Source organism: Crotalus tigris, unplaced genomic scaffold (assembly GCF_016545835.1).
Source record: "Crotalus tigris isolate CLP2741 ecotype Arizona unplaced genomic scaffold, ASM1654583v1 scf7180000024506.1728113, whole genome shotgun sequence".
NCBI classification, from domain to species: domain Eukaryota; kingdom Metazoa; phylum Chordata; class Lepidosauria; order Squamata; family Viperidae; genus Crotalus; species Crotalus tigris.
Genome location: NW_024100677.1, coordinates 560282 through 584266, shown reverse-complemented (window position 1 = coordinate 584266; position 23985 = coordinate 560282). Strand labels below are relative to the sequence as shown.

The following is a 23985-nucleotide window of genomic DNA, read 5'->3' as shown; positions in this document are numbered from 1 at the left end:
ATTTTCTTTCTTTTGCTAGGATAATGCATGAAGGGAAAAGCAAGACATGGTTGATCCTGTCAATGCAATTTTCAACGAGACTTTTTAGTACACAGTAGCTGATGTTATATGGATTTGGGCACCATTAGATTCTTTGGGTGGGGTGTTTGTTTGACCTTATGCCTGCTGACCAGAGCCACAAATGGCAAAAGGAATGGACGTATAAATTGATTAAAAATAGGATTTAACTGGAGACATAATAAGATAATGCTTATTTAAAAGACATGTTTTTACAATGTCCTATATTTACCAAGTTTTGATAGTAATGGATTATATAAATAAGATTATGCAACAAAAGCTAAAATTTTCAAAGGATAATATTCTCTTACAGTACATGGAACTGGACAACATAAATGAATTTTCCATGTCCCCTTAATATTGCCAAAAGATTGATATTATAGAATTGAAAAGATAAATTTATGTCCATTTTCACTCAGTGGATTGACTGCCATCTATGGATTTGTCTATAAATGTAGATTTTATATGGACACGTATAATGAAATACTGTATAAGACTCATTTATACAGAACACAGTAGATTAAAAAAAGATAGCTGTGTAAATGTATCAGAAATATATTCAACTTGAGTAATACTTGCAGTAGATAACTACAGTATAAATGGAATTATAACTGTTTATTATTATAATGACATGGGATTTTTTGTCACAGCACTTTTTATGTGTTCTTTTTATGTCTTTGACAATGTATGTATCACTATCACTATTATTTTTTAAAAATAATAGTGAATAATAGTGAATTGCAGTGAATTAGAAATAATTAGTAATAATAATTACTTCACTATTTTAACATTCCAAAATTTACACCATTAAATAAGAGATGTTTTTAATATTTACCTGAACTAGTAAAGTTATTGGCCCACTTTTATCAACTTCCAATATTTCACCATTCTTTGTTCCAACTAAAATATGACCATGTCCTAATGATATGGCACGGATAGAAGGATTATCTTCTAAAAGGAGACCTAAATGGGTAAAAGAAAATAAAGAATTCTATTTGAACAATCATTATATAAATAAAACCAATTTATTATTGGAACATCATATTATGTTTCCTAAAGTTTAACATAATCTTTGCTCAAAAATTACATTTTTTCTTATTTATCTTTGATAATCCAATGCTTATTTACTGTGAATTGATCTAATTGAACTCACTGGGACATATTTATGCAGACATGCATAGCACAATTACATAATTTTTTCTACCTATCCCATCAGATTTAACAAGAAGGACATGCTCTTGAGTCTCTTCCATCATCAAACAATGCCCTCTTATTGGACCTGCAAGTCATGGCTTCTCTGTGGCTGTGCCTAGCCTGAGTAACATCAGTCCACCAGAGAGCTGAATGCTGACCTTATTATCCTTTTGTAAAATTGTGAACTGAGCTTCTTTGTTTTAAGCCACAACTCAAAACTTGTTCTGATTGTGTTTCCTCAGGCATTTGGATCAGGAAGTTAGGTGAGCTCTGCTGATGATGTGACTTTTTGTTTGGGGGTGTTATTGTTTTAACCAGGGGATCATATGCTGGTCCATAATCCCCCAAAGAAATATATCTACCTAGCCCACAAAGGACAGGAAGAAAGCAACCTTCTGTTTGGCTGCTTTTATGAGTGCTCGCCATCTCCTCGGGTACCCATTTTGCCAATGAGTTCACAAGCCACCTTGGCATTGGTAGAGCAAGAAGTCTGCCCCGGTGCAACTGAGCGCAAGCTGAAGTGAAGAAGGTGGAAGAAATGACAATGACAGCATGGCTTCTGCCCCCTATGTGGGAGAAGGCTGCTGTAGAGATAACTTATATAAGATATTCAGAGATACTTTTGAAGAAGAAATGCAAGAACTGTTATAAAAAAGTAAATGATAATTTGGTCCTGAGAATGAAGTGGGCATGAGAAAGAGAATCAAAATAAACTCATCTTGCTTCTCTTTGGTATAAGAGAGGACTTAGGAATACTCCGGCAGGCTTTCAAGATTCTCTTAGTAGGACTGCCAGTTTTGCACGATAGCAACCGGTCACGGGCTTGCAGATTCTCTGCACCCCCGCGACTAATTTTGCCCTGCCAGGGGACTCTAAATGGGTCTAAATCGCCCTGGAGAGGCAGCAAAGAAAGAAGGGTGCCCCAGAGACTCTGGAACGACGGCAGTTGTTCCGTTCGACTTGGGGAAAGCCTTCTAACCCGAAAGGAGAAAGGCTGACCATACTTCATCGACCAGCCCAAGCTACTTGCAACTGAAGTCCAAAAGTACTAATCACCACAATTGTGAACAGCGTGTTTGAAACTGGGTGAGGAATTTGATCTTCTCTTTTCTATTCTATATTTAATTTCCTGGAAAAGATCCCTAAGAAGCAAAATACAACCAAAAGAGAAGGAGGGGGATTTCCGCCCCACCCTTATACTAATGGAAGCAGCAAATTAATCTTTTTATAGAAGATCAAAATATATTAAAGTGAAATAAATATAAAATCTGAAATTTAAAATTTAAATCCGGATAAATTTAATATTGTTGAATGAGTAAGACTCTCATTCTAAGGACAACTGTTCATTTTGGAAATTGAAAAACAAATAGATGCTGACACCTAGTGGTGGATGAAGACTGTGACAGCTATGACTTTCATATAAGATTTGGCAAAACCTGGGAAAAGCTAACTTGTGTTTGTGATCCTCAAAGCTTTAACAACAAAGAACAGCTGTGACAAAAAAAGGATAATAATCTGGGCTGTAGACAAGGAGAGAATTATAAATTTCAAAAAAAATCTTTTTGAACTATTTGGATTACAAATATCTATTTAACTGGGACTCTAAAGCTATTTGCAGAGAAAAGAAAAGAAGAAAAAAACTCAAATTCTTGGCCATCATGGATCAGAGACATGAAGAAAGAACATATCAAGAAAATATAAATACCCACAGGAGGAGATATACAGTATACTGCAACTAATGCAAACAACAATGATTTTAAACCACAAAGTAATTCAAAATAACTTTGACAATATAAATCAATCTATTTCCAAGTTATCTCTACAACAAAAAAATTCCAACAACAGAGAAGGAGCAGATAAAACAGATAAATGGATATAGAATTAAGAATAGAGAGTTAAAGATGGAACTTAACAAAACAAGGAAACATGATTTAATCCTAGTGGAAAAAAATTCACAAGAATTGGAAAAAACAACATAAGACTACAAAATAAATCTGAGGACAAGAAAACAGATTGGATAAAATGGACTGTAGAGATGTCAGGAACATCAGAGAGAAAGGAAATGATAAGAGAAGCAGAGAGAATGAAAAAGAAAAAGATTTTCAACAAACATGGAAAGGTAGAAGCCCCATACAAAGACATTTCACCTGATTTACTTTTTATATCTACAGTAACATTTCTGAACATATGGAAAGACCTTTCGACTCAGCAAAACACATTGATCAAGAAAGATACTGGGCAAAGGAAAAAGACTAAAGTGGAAATCAAGAAAATAAATGATGGGACCTACCAGAGAGAATACTTAAAAAAGAAACATTTGTTTGAATATGGTTAAAGAAATAGAAAAGATTTGGACTATATATATCATTCTAAGAGGGATGAATCCCTTAAATAATATAGTATGCTTTTTTCCCCTTTATTATTCTATTTCTTGATATGAGTAATATAAAAAAGTTGAAATGGCTTAGATAAAGGAAATGTTTTAGATATTTAAATGTGATTGACTTTAAGAAAATTATAATGGATTAAAATGTTTTGAATAAGAGTTAAAGGACTAGAGGACTAGATGTATTAAATGAAATATTTAAAGATTAAATATATTTTTAATTATGGTTAAAAAGAATAAGAAATCTTGGAAACAAATATATATTAGCCTAGGAGGGATATATATTTCGCGGTATGACTGCTTTATTTTATTGTTTTATCATTGTTTTAACTTTGTACGCCGCCCTGAGTCCTTTGGGATTGGGCGGCATATAAACACTGAAAATAAATAAATAAAATAAAATAAATAAATAGTATGTTATTTTTTATGTTTCTTTACTCTTACTCTTTCTTTTTTTACTGTTTTATCTATTCCTTAAAAAATGTAAAAGTGCTGAGATGGTTCATATGGAAAAAATAGACTTAAATTTTTAAATGTAATTAATTTTTGAGAAAATCTTAACCAGTAAGAATACTTTGAATCTTGTGGGAGAACAAATGTAAATAAGGACTGTAACAGGATCTATTATAGGGCAACCAGAATGATTGGATAGAAAAGAAATATTATACTGATGTGATTTTTTAGGAATATTGGGAAAAAATTAAATATTTAAATGTTATCTATCAAAACAATAAGAATTGTATTAACTCAATGTTTGCAAAAGAGGACCTTTTGGGGAAAAGAGGAAATCAACCAAAACCATTATGTGGATTATGGATTATAGAAATCAATTGTTAGTAATTATTTAACAAATGCAAACCCAGACAACACACTGTTCACCAATTATTAAGTGATTTATGTTTTAAAAAATCAATAAAATATATTACAAAAAAGATTCTCTTATTATACTGTACAGCAATAGACTTCTGCTAATCTCTGAATTGTTTTATTCAGGACTTGCCTACCTCAAGTTACATAGTAAAATTCAGTTTTAATACAAACCCTTTTACTGCATGAAAGCAGATATAGCACATTATGGGAATTACATGAAAAACTCTCAACTACGCAGAAGTCCCACCTGTTCCTCTTCTGTGCTTTCACAATCTTCAAAAATGTTCACTTGAATCAACTCACAAAAAGATCATTATTTTAAAATAGTAGGAAATAGATTTGTATTAAAATAATCTAAGAAAACATCAAATTACCTTTGGAGCCTGGGGCTAATGCAGTTCGTTTGATGGCATATGTTTTCAGACACCGTTCGAAGCTGTCATCCCAAAGAGCAACAATTCCATCTTTTGCCCCAGTTACAAATCCCTAAAGACAAAGAGAAATAGAATATAAAACATATTCCATATGTCTTGATTTTAAACCACACTGAGAAGTTATTTACATGTTATACTCATTCATATATTATTCCATTGTCACAACCTTGAGTAATATTTCTACAGCTGTCTTTTATTAATGTTACACTCAAGTTCCTATATTTATGGCATTTATATTCACAAATTTGTGTTTCTATGGCACAGATTGCAAACTGTATCATATTAAAATTTTGTTGCTTCATGCTACATTAATCCTGAATGATGGTGACACAGTTTCACAGTGAGCATCATCCAAGCGGGACGGTTTGTGACCTTTGTTTTGTTTGTGTGTGCGAGGGTACTTGTGCTTAAAATATTATTGTGCTTATAGTCAATGCCCTTGAGTTCAAAGAAAAGTGCATCTAATGATGGAGAAAAGACTAAAAGTGCCAAGAAAGGGATGACTTTGAATGAGAAAGGGTGGATTCTAAAGAGATTGCTTGTTTTTTTCTCCCCCCACCCAGAGCAGAGAAATTACTTAAATAAGGAGGGGAGAAAAAATGAAAAAAAGAAGTATCTTTATGCAATCTCTCCTGTGATAGATCCATTTTCCACCCTCCCACCCTCACAGAGTGGAGAGAGTGGAGAAAAAGAGATTACAAGAGACTAAGACTAAGCAAAAACACAACAAAGAATATCCTGGCTGCTTGTATAGTGTAATATGTGCACTGTTGGTTAGATTCATAACCACACTTTCTGAGTTAAGGTGGAAAAACATGAAAAATAGTGGGCTCGCCAAATCCTTTAGGCATGTCTAATCTAACTTCTAGGCTTGAATGCAATAAAATCAATTTATATTAAATGATAAGTTACTCACTTTTTCTAATGCATGCATACTGAACAATGGGCCATCATGTGCTTTTACTGTTTTGATGAGGAAAATATCTCTCCATATACACACATCTCCAGTTGCAGTTCCAGAGAATGCCATTTCTTCTGTCCAGCCATAAACTGCACACATCATTGTATCAATTTTTCCCACTGGACCCACATAACCTTTTTTCCCAATTAGTCCACCTCCTTAAATTCAAATAAAATGAAATTATTATATTTGATCTTGGACTTGTGTTTCTAAACGAACACAGAAAGTTTTAAAGGTAAAACACAACAGTGACTTCCATTTTTTATTTCTTTTATTAATTACAGTGAATAATTTGTACTTTTGAAGTATATAGACTAGTATAGCTAGTCTCCATTTAACTCTTTGTCAGCCACAAAATTTTGAATTTACAGTGTTCAAAGTATTGACGTCTGCCTGCGAAAGATGCTTCTAGACTGGAGTGAAACAGAACAGATTGCTTTACATTTGGTAGAACGGGTGTTCCACCCAACACATAGTTGTATATGTATGAATATACATTTACATGTATATATATATATATATATGTCCTTAATGACTGTAAAAATCCGAATCCCAGGCATATCTGTTCAATAATATACAATCCTCGAACTCCATCAATACAGTGATCCTTTCCACAGTTTCCATAGTGTTCAACCCTTATTTGCTTCCCCCCCCCAATTCACAGCACTCTCGATCTCCGTATTCTCCCGAGCATTCCAATTGACGCTCTGTTGTTTCCGTTGTTGAGTTGTCGTCACAGGGCAGGCGATGACGGGTGAGAGGAGTGATCCCATAGGTGCTTCTTCTACCTGTTTGTATCTTTGTCCATTATGGATGAAGTATGTGTTGGTTAGGCAGTGGTTGGTCAGATCTAGGAGGTGCTTAGGGGGGTTGTATTTGTTTTGGATAGCTGTCAAGGCTTCTTTGATAGGCACTTGTGTGAAAAGGGATGTGACATCGAAGCTCACGAATAGGTAGCTGGCTTGTAGGTTTTGTTTCTTTATTGTTTCTATGAAATGGAGTGAGTTTTGTACGTGTTAGGAGATGGATTCTGTGTAGGGATGAAGTTGTTTGGCGAGAAATTTGGCAAGATTCTGTAGAGGTGAGCCTATGGAGCTGACTATGGGTCTAAGTGGTGTTCCTTCTTTGTGAATCTTGGGGAGGCCATAGAGCTTGGGGCATCTGGATGATTTCTCTCTGGGGATGATTCTTTGCTGGATCTCTTCACTGATGGGAGAGGCTTTTATTTTGGTGGTTTTTTCCAGGTAGGTGGTGGGGTTTGTGTTTAGAGGTTTGTAAGCGGGGTCTTGGAGTAGGTTGGATAGTTTGGCTTGGTAGTCTGATGTGTTCATCACTACCGTGGCATTACTTTGTCTGCTGGGAGAATGATTATGTTGTTATCTTTCCTCAGGTTGGTGAGTGCTTTTTGTTCTTCTTTATGTAAGTTGCATCTAGGTGGATTGCTGGAGAGGAGGATATTCGTGACTTCAAGTCTGATTTTATTGGCTTCATCTGGGTTGATTTTGGTTAGGGTAGCTTCAACTCCGCATATGATGTTTTAACTGGGGATGCGTTTGGGGGCGACTGCAAAGTTGAATCCTTTGGAAAGGACATTGGTTTCTACTGTGGTGAGGGTCCTGTCTGATATGTTGTGTACTGTTCGTTTCATGAGTTGCTGTGGAGGGGGGTTGGGCTTTTAGCGGTTTTCTAGTCTGTGGAGTTTGTTGGTGCGTGTGTCTGTCTTGTGGGAGGTTTGTTTCGGCTCCCCAGAGGGCTAGTTGTTTGGATTTGTCCCAGAGTGCTGGGTGGATTTTGTTACTGAGTTTGAGGTGAAGAATGAGTACATCCCTATTGGTTTGGTCTAGTAGGAATCTTTTCCTATGGAGTTCGTTTCTGATTAGGGCTAATTCAGTTCTTTTCAGGATCCTTCGGTGGCTGAGGTTTTGGAATGGAATTTTAGTTGGAAGCAAGTGGGGATCAAGAGGGATGTATTAATCCAATTATTTAAAAATGTTGTATCAGTATCTGTTTCAAGAGAGACATGGGAGATTATATAGTACAATTCTATAATTATCATCATTGGGTCAAGTGTAATCTGTTACCCTCATACTTTCTCAAAAGCAAATCATGTTAAAAAGCTAAACTTACAACTTATTATGCAGTTTAGCTTCATTTACTCTCACACCCCAGTAAACTAGCGTCATATAAAAGAGGAAAATATAATATAATTGAAGTAACTTGATAAATTATTCAAAATAATTTTTAAAATATTGCCTTACCTGCTCTTCGCCAAAATTTTATGTGCTTAATTCCAGCTGTAATTAGTTTATCAGGCATAAAGGGGTTAATTTTAACAACAAAGATCTTGTCTTTACTTCCCCTAAAAGAAATTTAAAAATATTTTCACTTTCATATGGGACAATATTTTCTCCATACAATAAAGCTTTGACAAATCTACATCTTCAACAATTACTTATGTTCAAATAACAATTTTGTTTTAAGATTAGTAGATGACTTGTCTATTTATCTTTAAAAGTTAGAATTTGATATTCTCCATTTTACTTTCTGGAAAGACAAAATAAAAAATATAGTTTTTTGCATAATTATCTCCAAAATAAAATTCTTCTTGCTGTGGTATAATATCTTCATGTACCTTTTTTCACATCTCTTTATTATGTTGGTCCCTCATCATTCTAATTCTTCAGGATATTTCCTAATATACTGGTCATAAGGTTTGTTAAAAAGATGAAGGTTAGAACAATTAACCAGTGGAACAACCTGCCTCCAGAAGTGGTGAATGCTCCGACACTGGAAGTTTTTAAGAAGAGACTGGACAGCCATTTGTCCGAAATGTATAGGGTTTCCTGCCTGAGCAGGGGGTTGGACCAGATGACCTCCAAGGTCCCTTCCAACTTTATTACTACTACTACTACTACTACTACTACTACTACTACTACTACTACTACTACTACTATCATCATCTCATTTTGAAGTTTTGATCAGAATTCTGCAAGAGCCAAAATAAGTTGTTGGTCTCTGTGACTTTATGTATGGACATGGGACAGAAATGGCACTGATTGTGCTTTTGGATGATCTTTGGCAAGGACAGAAAGGGGGTTGGGCATCCCTTCTTTCCTACTTGACCTCTTGGCAGCTCCCGATACCATCAACTATGTTATCCTTCTGGATTGGCTCACTCCGACAATACTCAATTAAACCTACTTGTTCTAAGACAGCGGTTCTCAACCTGTTGGTCGCGACCCCATTTGGCGTTGAGCGACATTTCACGGGGGTCGCCAAACAACGCAATCTGCCATTTTCCCCCCTTTTCCTTAGCTGTGCTACTCCCTTTTATTCTATTGGCTTTTGAAAGCCAATAGAATAGACTCTCTTGAATAGAGTCTAATTCTATTGGCTTTCAAAAGCCAATAGAAATTGTCCAGGCTGAGCCTGCCAAAAACCCTGCTGAGCCTGCCAAAAGCCCCAGTCTGCAAACGGTGCTGCAAGTTGTCTGCAGCGAAGGTGAGCTGTCTGGAAGCTTCCACCCCTCCCTGTTGAGCAACTACTAAAAATGTAAGTAAAAGAGGGCCAGGGGTGGGAGGCCGGCGGGCGCAGGGAGGGTTGCTGGCGCGCGTGGGGTCCGGCGGGTGCCTTATGTCCCTTGGGCTGGGCCAGCTGGTGGCCCAACCGGTGGTCACCCTGAGCCGTCGCTACCCCTTGCCAGCTACACCTCGGCCGGCGCAGGGGGCGGCACCACGCATGCACGGCGCTCCCGGGCAGGGAAAGTCCTCAACTTATGACCGGTTGGGTAATCCTCGACTTACGACCAGTTGGGTAGTCCTTGACTTACAACCGGTTGGGTAGTCCTCGACTTATGACCAGTTGGGGTTGCGGCATTAAAAAGGTTGAGAACCACTATTCTAAGACTATGCCATCCTTGGTACTTGATGGATTGGCACCGCCCAAGAAAGACCCAGTGTGCAATCTGGGGGCTTATCCGTTTGCAGGTCTGACAGGGCCCTTCTAAGAGCAGGTGGCAGTCATAGCTAGGAGGACCTTTGCACACTTTTGAGTTGTGCACCAGTTGTGCCTATTTCTAGACCGGGAGGCTCTGCTCACAGTCACTCATGCCCTGGTCATCTCCAGAATGGACTACTGAAATGGGGCTGTGTAGGTGTCTGGAATTTTCAACTGGTGCAGAATGCTGCAGTGTGAGCAGTTATGTATATTCCCAGAATAACACATATCACACCTCTGCTCTGCAAGCTGCAATGCCTGCCACTTTCCTTTTGTACTCAATTCAAAATGCTGGTTTTATCTTTTAATGTCCTCCATGGCATAAGACCAGATTATCTGAGGGATCACTTCACCCATCTCATTAGATCTGCTATTTGCTAGAGTCTTACATTTCATGGGTCCCAGGAGGCAGGCCTTCTTTTAGAACATTCTCCTCCCCCCCCCATCCTTAAATTAGGTTGGCTCCATCACGGTTTATGTTTTGGATGTCCCTCAAGACCTGGTTATGTCACCAGGCTTCAAAGTCCAGGGAACTGTCAACATTCTAAGATGGTTCTATTATTTTGGTTGATATATATTCACTTTTTCTCCAGGCCTTGGGGTTTATATTTATATTTTGTTTGTATATTTTAATTTTTAATAATATTTTAAATTTAATATTGTTTTATATTTTTATAATGATTTTTATATTTGCTGTTTTGTTTGATTGCTGTACACCACCCCAAATCACTTCCATATTAATTTGATAAATAAAAATGATATAATCAACCCTAATTACTCAACTGTTCTCTCAAAATAGCTTGCTTCCCCCCTCCCCCTTTTCCCCTTCTCTTTCAGTATTTGAAGGATGGATACGTATAATAAGACAGGGGTTCTTCCAAACTTATTGAGAAAGTAAAAGAGTAGTTCTCTCCTCTTTAAAGAGCTACTAAAGTATTAACCTTGCCTACTTCTCTCAGTGTTGTGCTGAAAGAAAAAACTTAACTTTTTCCCCCCATGCCTTTTAAATACAGTTGATTAAATCCATGCATTCGATATATATGGAATTAAAAACACAGACCACAAATTTAATTAAGAAGCCATTTTATCTGCAGGAGGCAGATTCTGAATCCAGACCTTAAAATTCATTGTTCACATTTTAGGCTTTTTTCACATCAACACGCATAACATATTTTTTAAAAGACTGAAAATATCTTCCATCTGTTTTTAAATAATCCTAACTGCAGTAAACTGTTACTTATGCACCTTAATCAGCAAATAAAAAATACTGATCTTCAAAATCTCTGATCAACATACTAATGATTAATCATAATGGATTGTATCTTCTTTTTATCTTATTGAATTTTTACAAGTGGACCCCCTCTACCACAAAGATCCTGCAGGAGAAGGGCAGTCTGGACAGCCATGGGATCTGGCAGGGTGAGAGCTGTGAACCATAAACGCAAAGCTTTCGCTGTGTCCCTGCACAACAGATACAGTGCCCTTGCTGACCTTAATAGGGACATTAAGGAGACATGTAAAGGTATTTGTGATAATAACTCAAATAAGCAGGAGATAGTAGTCCAAGATGAAGAACTTGTTTTTGACAGGGAGAAGTGTGAATCAGGTATTACACATCAGTCATGCAACAACAGAAAGGCATCCAAAAAGAGAAGCCACCTTCTGGTAGGTGATTCAATTATAAGGGATGTAAATTTAGGAAAGGACCCAGAGGTTTCGAAAGAGGTCAGATGTCTTCCAGGTATTACTGCCAGTAGGGACAAGAAGCGTATTTCTAAAATAATCAAGAATGCCAGCAAGGACTATGATGTGGAGGCTACTGTACATCTTGGCACTAATGATCTGTCCCAAAAAGATGTACTCTCTGTGCAGAATGATTTCCAGAGCTTGGGGCAGGAACTTAGCAGAATAGGCTGTAGGCTTACTTTTTCAGAAATTTTACCAGTATATAAGGAGCAAAATGGAAAAGGCCAGCGTATAGCACAATTCAATATGTGGCTAAAGGAGTGGTGTAAAGGGGAAGGGTTTGGATATATTAGTCACGACGTCTGTAGCTGGTCCAATGAAAAAATGTACAAAAGAGATGGTTTGCATCCATCAAAGGAAGGGACTGAGTTACTCGGCTATAAATTCACAGATTTTCTGGAGGAATATTTAAACAGCAGGGACAGTGAGTTAATTGATACAGAACATCCCTGTCCCCGGCAATCTAAAAATTATAGGGCTATCAGTGCATGTAACATAGATGTGTGTGTGGACAAGAATATCAACTTTGCTGTCAAGCAAAATCAAGCTTCTAATAGCAAGTGCCACACAAAGTGCACTAACCAAATAGGTAGTAAGACAATAGGGGAACTCAGGCACCACACAGGTTATGTAGAAAGTAAACACAGGGCCAATCATAAAGGACTTAAATGTCTATACACCAATGCACAGAGTATGAACAGCAAACAGAGTGAACTAGAAATTCAGGTTAATGAGGGCAGATATGATATTGTTGCCATTACGGAAACATGGTGGGATGAAACCCACAAATGGAACACACAGCTAGAGGGATTTAAATTATTTAAAAGAAACAGACCAAATAAAGAGGAGGCAGAGTTGCTCTATATGTAACAAATAATTACATCTCTACAGAAATAGAGCACAATAATGATGAAAACTGTCTTGAATGCATTTGGGTCGATATAAATGGGGGGGGGGGATGATATTACCATAGGTGTATACTACAGGCCACCCAACCAAACAGAGGAAATAGATGAACTTTTTGCTAGTCAGCTAACTAAGGTGTGTAAGAACCACATCACAATAGTAATGGGGGACTTTAACTACCCTGGCATCAACTGGGAGACAAACTCTGCACCAAGTGGAAGATCAAGCAGATTCTTTGCAAACCTAGCAGATAACTTTGTCTCCCAAAAAGTAGAGAAGGGAACTAGGGGATTAGCCATTTTGGATCTAATTCTCACTAACAGATATGAAATGATAGAAGGTGTTGAAACCACAGGAACCTTGGGAGGAAGTGATCATGCAATATTGGAATTCAACATTATGGAAGCACACAGTCAAACTAGAATCTTGGATTTTAAGAGAGCTAATTTCAATAAACTTAGAGAGAGCTTGGGAAGGATTCCATGGATGAGAATCCTCAAGGGAAAAACAACTCAAGAAGCTTGGGAAATTTTGAAAAGTGAGATAATAAAAGCCCACGCCAGCACAATACCAACAAAGAGGAAAAATAACAGCTCTCAAAAGAAACCAGCATGGCTGCATAAAGAACTCTCTGATAAATTGAAAGATAAAAAGGACAAGTATAGAAAGTGGAAAGAGGGGCACATAACTAAGTCAGAATATCAGCAAATAGTCCAAGCCTGCAAAGATGAAGTGAGGAAAGCTAAGGCTCAAAATGAACTAAGGCTTGCGACCAAAGTCAAAAATAACAAAAAAAGCTTCTTTCAACATGTAAAAAACAAGAAAAAAGTGAAGGAAATGATTGGTCCATTAGTGGGGGAAAGTGGCAAGAAGGTGACAAGCAACAGGAAGAAAGCAGAACTATTTAACTTGTTTTTTGCATCTGTCTTTACACAAAGGGAAAAAACAGATCAACCTACCAAAAATAGTGCCATAAAAAAACAGAATAGAAACGCAAGTTAAGATAGGCAAGAAAATGGTAAGTGAGCACCTGTCCAGCCTAGACGAGTTCAAATCACCAGGACCAGATGGATTATACCCCAGGGTTCTCAAGGAACTGGCATATGTGATCTCAGAACCATTGAACTATATTTTTCAAAGATCCTGGAGCACTGGGGAACTACCGAAGGACTGGAAAAGAGCTGATGTAGTTCCCATCTTCAAAAAAGGAAAAAAAATGGACCCAGGAAATTACAGACCTATCAGCCTGACCTCGATACCTGGGAAGATTCTGGAAAAGATAATCAAACAACGAATCAACAAACACCCAGAGGCAAACAAAGTCATTACTAAAAGCCAACATGGGTTTGTCAAAAACAGATCATGCCAGACAAATTCTTTGACCAAGTGACAAAATTAGTGGATCAGAGGAATGCTGTGGATATAATTTACTTGAACTTCAGTAAGGCATTTGATAAAGTAGATCACAACCTACTACTTGATAAGATAGAAAAATGTGCGTTAGACAGCATCACCACCAGATGGGTCCGTAGCTGGCTGACCGGCTGTACTCAGCGTGTAGTCCTCAATGGAACCACATCTACATGGAGGGAAGTGTGTAGTGGGGTGCCCTAGGGCTAGGCCCAGTGCTCTTCAACATCTTCATCAACAATTTGGATGAGGGGATAGATGGGGAAATATCAAATTTGCAGACGACACCAAGCTGGCAGGCTTAGGATACAGGAGGATCTGGACAGACTTGAACACTGGGTGCTATCTATCAAAATGAAATTCAATGGTGAAAAACGTAAGGTTCTACATTTAGGCAAGAAAACCCAAATGTACAGGTATAGTATAGGGTGTACCTTGCTCAATAGTAGTAACTGTGAGAGGGATCTCCGAGTCCTAGTGGACAATCACTTAAATATGAGCCAGCAGTGTGCTGCAGCTGCCAAAAAGGCTAACACAGTGCTGGGCTGCATTAACAGAGGGATAGAATCAAGATCATGTGAAGTATTAATATCACTTTATAATGCCTTGGTAAGGCCACACTTGGAATACTGCATCCAGTTTTGGTCACCATGATGTAAAAAAGATGTTGAGACTCTAGAAAGAGTACAGAGAAGAGCAACAAAGATGATTAGGGGATTGGAGGCTAAAGCATATAAAAAAAGGCTGCTGGAATTGGGTATGTCTAGTTTAATGAAGAGAAGGATGAGGGGGGACATGATAGCAGTGTTCCAATATCTCAGGGGCTGCCACAAAGAAGAGGGAGTCAAGCTATTTTCCAAGGCGCCTGAAGGCAGGACAAGAAGCAATGGATGGAAACTAATCAAGGAGAGAAGCAACCTAGAACTAAGGAGAAACTTCCTGACAGTTAGAACAATTAATCAGTGGAACAATCTGCCTCCAGAAGTGGTGAATGCTCCAACACTGGAAGTTTTTAAGAAGAGACTGGACAGCCATTTGTCTGAAGTGGTATGGGGTGACTTGCCTGAGCAGGGGGTTGGACTAGATAACCTCCAAGGTCCCTTCCAACTTTATTATTATTATTGTTGTTGTTGTTGTTATTATTATTATACTTTGTACAATTCACCCACATCCATAATAAGAAATTTACCAGTCCACTGCGCATTAGGTATCAATAAAAACAAGGCCAGAAATGTCCTGCTTTTTACTTTGATTTCAACATAATCATAACAAATGATTATAGTAAAACAGGTGGATGACTTTTTTACCTTACTGCTGAAAGCTTATCTCCTTTTCTCCAGTCCCAAAGAATAACAGTGTGATTGTCATCTATTCCAACTGAAGCTAAACGTTTGCCATCAGCTATAAAACAAAGTATAAATCATTGTTTTAGAAACAGCAATACTTACAAATTATGGCAATAAATATGGGGGGGGGGAACATCCTGAATATCTAAACTCTGTCACATAGTTGTATATCAGCAGTAACTGTCTCCGTTGCTATTCAACTCCAAATATGCCCTTTTATTTTGAAGAATGCATCACATAATAACTAATGAAATTTAAATGCAGGCACTTCTGATGCCAAAATTTGGAAGCAATATCTGTGATGCTTACTTTAAAGAGACAGTTTAGAAATGTAATGATTTCTCTAATTCAGTCATATGCCTGTTTTCAAAAGGCATACTTTTTCAAACCAATTAATTTTTAAAATGTTTTTTTCAATAGTAGTAAAGTATATGATAGAAATGATGGTTTTGTTGTATTTCAATGTTTTGCATAAAATTTGGATCATTCTCATTCTCAACTATTATGTTAATTAGCTTATTTTCAAAATTTAATCAACTTAAGACCAATGCTATTATCTGCCCCAATTAGTTTCTATGCAGGCAGCTGTCTCCACTTGATGGTTAGAGATTCCCCTCCTTTGGCCATCAACATTCACATTTTAGGAAGGGATGGGCCTCATACGGATAGGCAGTGAGGAACTGAGTTAATTTCATTATATCGTTGCTGAACAGAATCCAATCCCAATGACTACAGAGATACAAAAGACAGTTTTTTAATAATATATCTCCTTCAACATCAAATACACATCTGCCCTTAGTATTAACAAAATAAATCACATTTATGTAATCTACACTTTCACAAAAACATGATAACCATAATACCTGAAAAGTCAACAGCACAAACACCATACTGGTGATAGCCCTTTAATACCGACAGTGGTTTGATTGTCTCTGTATCCCAAATATGGGTTGAGCAATCCCGGCCAACCTTATATAAGAGATTGAACACATATACTTATACATGCAATTATACAATCAACTTTAAAAGCCCAAAGTATATAATAGAAACTGTACTAACTTCCTAGATTTTCTATTATACCCAATTCCTAACCATGCCATCCATTCATATTATAGTATTTTACTCCTATTTTCATGTCCTTTGGGAAACTTGCAAAATGTGGCTGCTCAAAAAGGCCTCTTGAATCTAATTAATATGGAGCATTAATAACTCTGGCATTAATTGTTGCATTCTATATTCTTATGATTATTATTCTTACTTTATAATGTCTTTAATTTGTCAATACCTCTACATTCTCTAGAGTCTATTTGGAATAAGGAAATAGATAAATTGTGCAAATAAGTAAATAAATGTTAACTTAGGAAAAGCAGCATTGCTTTTTCTTGGGATAATTCTGTCTGTCATTGTAATTACTGCTGGACAATTTTGAAAATAAACTTTGTAAGGTATATTATGTTACTTAAAACAACCACTAAATTAACAATTTCTAACAATTGTTTAGAAAACAGAAATTACTTCATAGGCATCCAGACCAAGATATTATTAAAATTATGACACTTTCAGGATGTAATAATGCAAATGGCATTGTTATATAAGAGCATCATGACATATGATGCCACAAAATAAATTGCATCATTTACATCAGGATCAAGATGTACTGTAGATGTCATCTTTTACATCCTTTGATCCAACCATTGTCATCTATGCAATGAATTCAACCCACTGGCACTAATCAAGAATGGATGCATCAATGTATTTTATGAAGTTCTGTGTATCCGGCTGCTTTAATATTTTTCATGCAATGGAGATGCACCCACACATACACAGAACATTTCCCTTTGCAGGAAAAATATGTTTCTGATTTCCAGACACTCCTATTCTTATATACCCCAAGAATCATCCAAGAAAGTCATATATATTATTTTTTCTCATGTAGCATAACAAGCCCAACCACATTTTCTATAGTACAAGAATATTGACAGGAATATTGACTGAACTGAAATAACAACTCTAGATCTCTAGTTCCCCTATACATCTTACCTGGCCTGTGGCCACATAGTCCTTTAGAGGGTGAATAGCAAGGCATAGGATATCATCATCATGACCTAAATAAAAGCGCTGTGTGTTTTGCTGGCGATTGTATACTATACCCACTGCTGCAACATGATACACAATTTCTCCAGTCTGAGTGTAAAATAAATTACTTCGACAGTCATAACCTCTGTAACTAATAAAACAACATTAAATTAAAGTAACATGTATTATAGACATGCATCATGCTATTCCTCTTCAACATAAGCCATTAACTACTCGGACAACATTCACTATCTTGACTTTTTTTAACAATCACATAAATTTAACACAGAAAAACTATTGTTTTGTAGAACAAATATGCAAACATGAGTATGTATAGGAAGAAACTTAGAGATGAAATCTGAAAAATTATACTCAAGAAAAATAATACTTTCTCCCAGTAGTATAATTTCATTTGAAATAAACCCACGAGGCTGCTTTTAATTAAAAACAAAATAGAATGGCCAGTCGTAGAATTCATCCTTGAGTGTCCAAATCTGGATAAATACATAATATGCTTTTAGGAAAGAAAAGAAAGGGAAAAAATAGAAAATGGAAAAGGAAAACAAAAACATTTACATACCCATGAACAAAATGCAATCTTATACTATTAATTGGAGCCCTCTCTCTTCTTTTTGAGGCTGCAGTTTTTCGTTTTTCTTTGCATTGCTCTTTAAGCTGAGGTAGATCTTCTTTGTAAACCTTAGCAGGGAATATAAAGATTTTCTGTCATTGTGCATATTTGAAAAACCAATCACTCTAAAGAGTAGGATAAGTGGTATAATTGGTTAGAACAGAGAAACAAAAATGTATAGTAATAAATGTAAATAACTGTAAGAGATACACGACACAGTACTGTTAAAAAATGTTTAATGTTTTGTAAATTGGAAAAATGAAAAATAAAAATAAAAAAGTAGTTTTCTTACCATCTATATGAGTATCATATATTGGACATGGTTACAACACTGTTTAAAAAGCTATTCCAATCAAATAAATTATTAGACTAAAGAATTATAAGTATTTACTGTGAAAGCTGAAAATGCAAATGGTTTGCAAGCCCTAGTAATGAAAATCAATAACATAAAAAACCTGAGACTAAGATTAAATATACTAGGAGGGTCAAACCACAACAATCTGTTCAAGAATTGAAAATGAAGATACTGAACTAGTAGAAAGTTTCTGCATGTTAGGTTGACTACCAAAAACGAAGGAAGATTTTGGAAAAGATATTTGGAAGCCATAACATGACTGTATCTACAATATAAAAATGATGCAAACAATGGCTTTTCCTGTAACACTCTCCAGAAAAAAAAGTTGAATTTGAAGAAGCAAGATAGAAACAATATTAACTCTTATTAACTTTGGCATTGGAGAAGACCAATGAAAATATCACAGACAAACAAATGAATCATAAAACAATTGAACCCAGAATTCTTATCTGAGCCAAAATTAACATGTCTCAAATTATCATACTTCTAACACATTGTGCAAAGATGTAAGTCTCTAAAGAAAGCTATTAATGCTGAGAAAGGGGAAGGAAAAGGAAAAAAAGAAAACGACAAACAGCAAAGTGCATGAATTACAAAGGTGATGAATACACTGTTGGGAAATCTTAATGGTCACATTGGGGACAGGTGGTCCTAGAAATAGTGTATCTATGTGATAGCTAAGTTGACACTGACTTGATAGTGCATAGTCAATGAATCAGTACTTTGAATAACATTTCCTCCTAATTTCAAATGTTTCCATTAAAGAGATATAATCCACTGATATTACACAATTAAGGAGCTGTACAACAATTCCCATTACTACTTGCAGCTTATTATACTTTTTTTAAATAACCCAGTAATCACTTGATTCAGTATGCAGTTGTGGTGACTGAATGGAGCCGACATTTACTGGCTAGATGCCCTTCCTGACACCTATGTGGAGTTCGTAGCAAATATTTTCTATTTCCACTCTTGATAGAAAAAATCTGTCTCTGCCTAGGATTTATCTCTCAGCCTTCAGAATTCTGGTTCTATCTTAGGCATGAAAACTGACCAGGTGACTTTGGGGCAATCACTCTCTCAGTCCAACCCATCTTATAGATTTGTTATGAGAAAGAAAGGAACATTATGTATGTTTCATGGCTTGGGTTTATTATAAAAATAATAAAAGTGGGGTTAAAAATAAAGAAATAAAGAAATGTTAATATTAAATATTTGGAGCAAGAACTGAAATTACTTTTAAAAGTCAATAAATGGGATATGCTTAAAGAATGACCTAGCTGTATCTAGCAAATGCATTTCTCCATTTTTAAAATTTTTTTGTGATGATAGCAAAATGTTTATCCAGTGATACACTACTTCAGGGGACATAATTTCAGGGACCTACCTTTAATTATCTTGAATCTGAAAAAAGCTCCATAGAAATTCAGTATGACGTGGCTAGATAAGAAATTTTATTGCATACTAGAACCACTTAAAGCAGTTGATTAACCTCTGCCAACATAACAATGCTATCCCTTCTTATACCTTCTATAGCAGACATGTCAAACACAAGGCCCGGGGGCTGGATGCGGCCTGCAAAGTGGTTTCATGTGGCCAGCCGGGAGCCAATATACAATTTTGTGGTGGCCATCTTGGCACTTGCCCCAGTGGACCATGCCTTGGCACTTGCCCCGGTCCCATCAAGTTCTGCCAGAGACCCTCAGATCTGTCCCACTCCTGCCCAGGCCCCCCATAGGCACCCTTGACGTAAATGATGTAGAACTGGCCTTGCCCACCCAGAAGGCCACACCCACTCCATTCATACTCACCCATTAGGATGCACCCACTCTGGTCACACACACTCGCTTCCCCCAGGGCAACTGCGGCCCTCAGTGAAATTGAGTTTGACATCCCTGTTCTATAGTTTAAATTGGGCACTTCTTCCTTTTTCATGGCTTAGAAGAATCTTGCTTTGTATGTCTCATGCCAGTCATTAACATATGTTAGTAGGAAAGTCTAATACCCAACATCTCCAAAATCAACTGTTTCCACATTCCACCCCTTCCCTCCTTTTGATTCTGAGCAACAGACTATACAGAATTAACAGGCAGACAGTTGATTCTATGGTGGAAAAGCAACTCAAGCATAACTGCAGTATTAATATTTTAGATGCATCCAGGATTAGGAATCAATCTAGGGGTTTTCTAGCCCACCCTTTAATGTATAGGATAATACCTGTCGTCGATAAGTGATCTGAGTCTCTTGCTCAATTTCAGAGTCCAGCTCTGGAATGTCAGATTGATCAGAATCTGATTCTTCACTATTGGAGTCAACCATGCTTTCTATAATACAAATAAAATGTAGAGAAAATACTGAAAAAGAAAAATCAAATTCAAGTCAAGAAATATACATATTCCCCCCACTGAAGCAAATTCTATGGAGAATGGAGTAGAGTGGAGTGGAGTAGAATGAAACAGAATAGAAAATTTATTGTCACTTTAAAAGTACACTAATCAGCATACATTAAAGTGAAATTTCATTGCATCCAGCTCTCAAAAAAATACCATATACACACACACACACACATATATATATACATATACATGGCGAAAAAAAGAATCCTACTAATTCACAAGATGGATGGCATAAAGAACAAAACTGTCAAAGAATCTAGTAGTTCTGCTATAAATACTTCAAAACCTCCTCCCAGACTACAAAGTGGGTGTGTGGGGTCTCTAACAATGCTTTGAGCTCTAAGCACATAGCTCTTATAAGCAGTATCCAGAATAATGGGAAGCAAGCTTCCTATAATCTTCTCTGCTCTCCTTACCACCCTGTGTATGGACCTTCTATCTGAGGCACTGCTACCACCAAACCAAACAGTGATGCAGTTTGTTCTCAATCATGCTTCTGTAAAAAGTGGCTAGGGCAGGAGAAAGATGTGCTCTTCTCATCCAAGGCAAGAAATGTAAATGCTGGTTTGCACGCTTCACTAAAAATAACATGAAGAGACCAAGTCAGATTGTTAGTTATCTGCACCCCCAAGTACTTAATACTATTGACCACCTCCACAGCTGCAGCCTTGATACAAAGTGGAGTATGACTATGCCATCTCTTTCTAAAATCAAGAATGATCTCCTTTATTTTATTAACATTCAGAATCAGGTTACTTTTATTGAGGGCCTTCAAGCTATGAAGGTAATGTTCCCACGTGAGATAAAAGGTAAGATAACAGAAACCTGAAAGGTTGGGAAAGAAGCAGCTACAAAGTATATGGGCTTCTATCAAAAAGATAGAAGAAGATGGCCAGGATTCTGGGATACTGTTCTCTAGGGTGGAGAATTTCTTCAAAGGATAACACATACACCCTCTTATTTTACTGTAGTAAATTTATGTCTGCTTGTGAACATTCAGGAAGGAGGAAGTTTAAATGTTATAAATGATACATAGCCCTCCAATCTAAGTTTCCCTTTTACTAGTACTCTCATTGCAGAAGGAGAGCCCATTCTTGACAGTGATCAATATCCATACATGCTCAGCAATACTGCTGACCATGGTTAAATCACCAAAGTTTTCCATCAGTATCAGAACTAAGTTGCCACCAAGCTGGAACAATTACAAAAATCCTCAAGGTACAATAGTGATTGGGGTCAGAATTTCCATCACTAAATGATGAGATTGCAAAACTCAACATCACATGGTTGAATTTGTTAATGATGGCAATCCTGGCACTTCTTCTTATTGTAGTTAACTAAATCCCTCTGATCATTAGATTCCCATTAGATCATTATTACTTTTCCTCATTTTAGACTATTAATATGATGAGAATATTGCAGTTTTTTGTACTGAATAGATGGAAATGGACTGTTCCTGTGTTTTATAAGAGAGGCCAATTAAAGTGTCTTTAAAAGGATAATGTTTAAAACTTATTGTAATGGTACCACTATGTAACCAATCTTTTCTGGATACGCTATATTTCCTAAAAGACAGGAATAAGAATCATCTAATCTGGTGCGAAATCAAAAGAAAGAGCAAATTACAGTCCAGAACACTTGCAGAAGATTTTAATAAATCTTAATCAAATCAAATTCACTGGACTTAAAAATCAGAAGTCTGTATCTAGTATTGATGAGATATATTTTCAATCATTCTTCCATACTGTTCTGGAATATTTTAGTACTATACTTGTTTTTGTAATATATTCCTGGCATTTAACATGACTTATGAAGGGGCAGAAATGAAAATGTCTAGATAAATCAATACCAATGTTACATGAATATAGAAAATAGCAAAGAAAAAAACTTAGGGGCAAAACCTCAAAAAATATTAATAACATCTCAAAACAAATTCATGTCAAAATCATTACTAGCAATATTATATGTTATTGCTGAAATCATATTAATTTTTATATATTCACTCACCTTGCGGTGCTATGTGAAGAGCATCTTTCAACTTTCTTTCAGGAATAAATTTCCACTGAAAAACAGAGTGGTCTGCTCCACCAATAGAAATAACCCATTGATAATCATGTGACCACCTGACATTTGTCACGTGTGCTGAATGACCAAGGTATTTCTTAAACTTTGCCCCTATTAAAAATATAGGCTATTATATTATGAAGTATAGTTTACACACTTTATCTGATGCAGTATTTCTCAAATGAGGCTCTTAAGACGCTTGGGACCCCAAGCCTGGGCACATCACCATGCCCTTACGAAAGGCCAGCAGGATCCGTTCATCCTGATCTCTGAAGGGAGATTGTAAAATGTTTTTGAATTGTGAGCCACCCAGAGTCATTTGCTGAGGTGAGCAGCTATAGAAATCAATCAATCAAACAAATAAATAGAGAATGTTCCATGTGTCCTAGTTCCCACCATTCCTGGATTGATGGGACTATAACATGTCCACCTGCTAGATTGAATTAGATGTGTAGAAACAACTGGGAAAAGATGTTGTCTCAAGTAACCTTGTGCCAATCCATGAAGGGCTTTAAAGGTGATAACCAGCACCATGAATTGCATCTGGAAATACACTGGCAAGCAATGCAACTCATGCAGTAGTGGTGTTACATGTGTCAAATATCCAACACCATTTAGTACATGTGCAGCCACATTTTGCACCTGTTGAAGCTTGTGAATACTTTTCAAGGACATCTCCATGTACAGTGCATTGCAATAATTCAGATATTTATGACCACAAAACACAGTAAGGGTAGTTTTCACTTAACAATCACAACTGAGACTAGTAAATGAAACTCTGAAAGCTCATGCATAGTGTTAATATAGTCCACTGGACTATTAACATATTTGAATAAATACTATAAAATCCCAAGAAATACTGAAGTCTAAAATGATACAACATATTATCAGAGAGATTTGCATATGTCCAATTAACCTATGGCTACTTTAACAATTAAATTCCTTAGTAAATGAGCCATAAAGGTTACATTAGGTTGATTGAGTCTGTGCTGTATCCAAACCTTTCTGAGCCTTGTAAGGGGATTTATTTTAAGCTCCAATTGTATCCAGTGTGTTTGAAAATTGTTTAGGAGTATCATCCTGATCTAACATGTTGTGAAACCTATATCTTTTATAGATGTGTGTGTTTCAGCCGGCAGAAGTGACAATGCCTTATT

The 23985-nt window shown here is 36.6% G+C and overlaps 1 protein-coding gene across 21 annotated transcripts in view; it reads right to left on the bottom strand.

The window, feature by feature from the left end:
* Window positions 1–23985, bottom strand: part of EML5 (EMAP like 5) — a 184033-nt gene that overhangs the window by 48646 nt on the left and 111402 nt on the right. For 20 of the 21 annotated variants that reach the window (XR_005555519.1, XR_005555518.1, XR_005555511.1 and 17 more), the window contains 10 exons: window positions 22772–22939; window positions 20586–20692; window positions 17963–18081; window positions 17347–17533; window positions 16170–16275; window positions 15268–15361; window positions 8161–8261; window positions 5858–6060; window positions 4882–4993; window positions 893–1020 (listed from right to left, as the gene is read on the bottom strand). Coding sequence is in view for 9 of the 21 variants with exons in the window: in XM_039333438.1 (XP_039189372.1) it covers window positions 893–1020; window positions 4882–4993; window positions 5858–6060; window positions 8161–8261; window positions 15268–15361; window positions 16170–16275; window positions 17347–17533; window positions 17963–18081; window positions 20586–20692; window positions 22772–22939 (1325 nt within the window). In the remaining 12 variants the exon portion in view is untranslated. The remainder of the gene's footprint in view (window positions 1–892; window positions 1021–4881; window positions 4994–5857; window positions 6061–8160; window positions 8262–15267; window positions 15362–16169; window positions 16276–17346; window positions 17534–17962; window positions 18082–20585; window positions 20693–22771; window positions 22940–23985) is intronic. The other variant, XR_005555522.1, reaches the window with a different exon arrangement.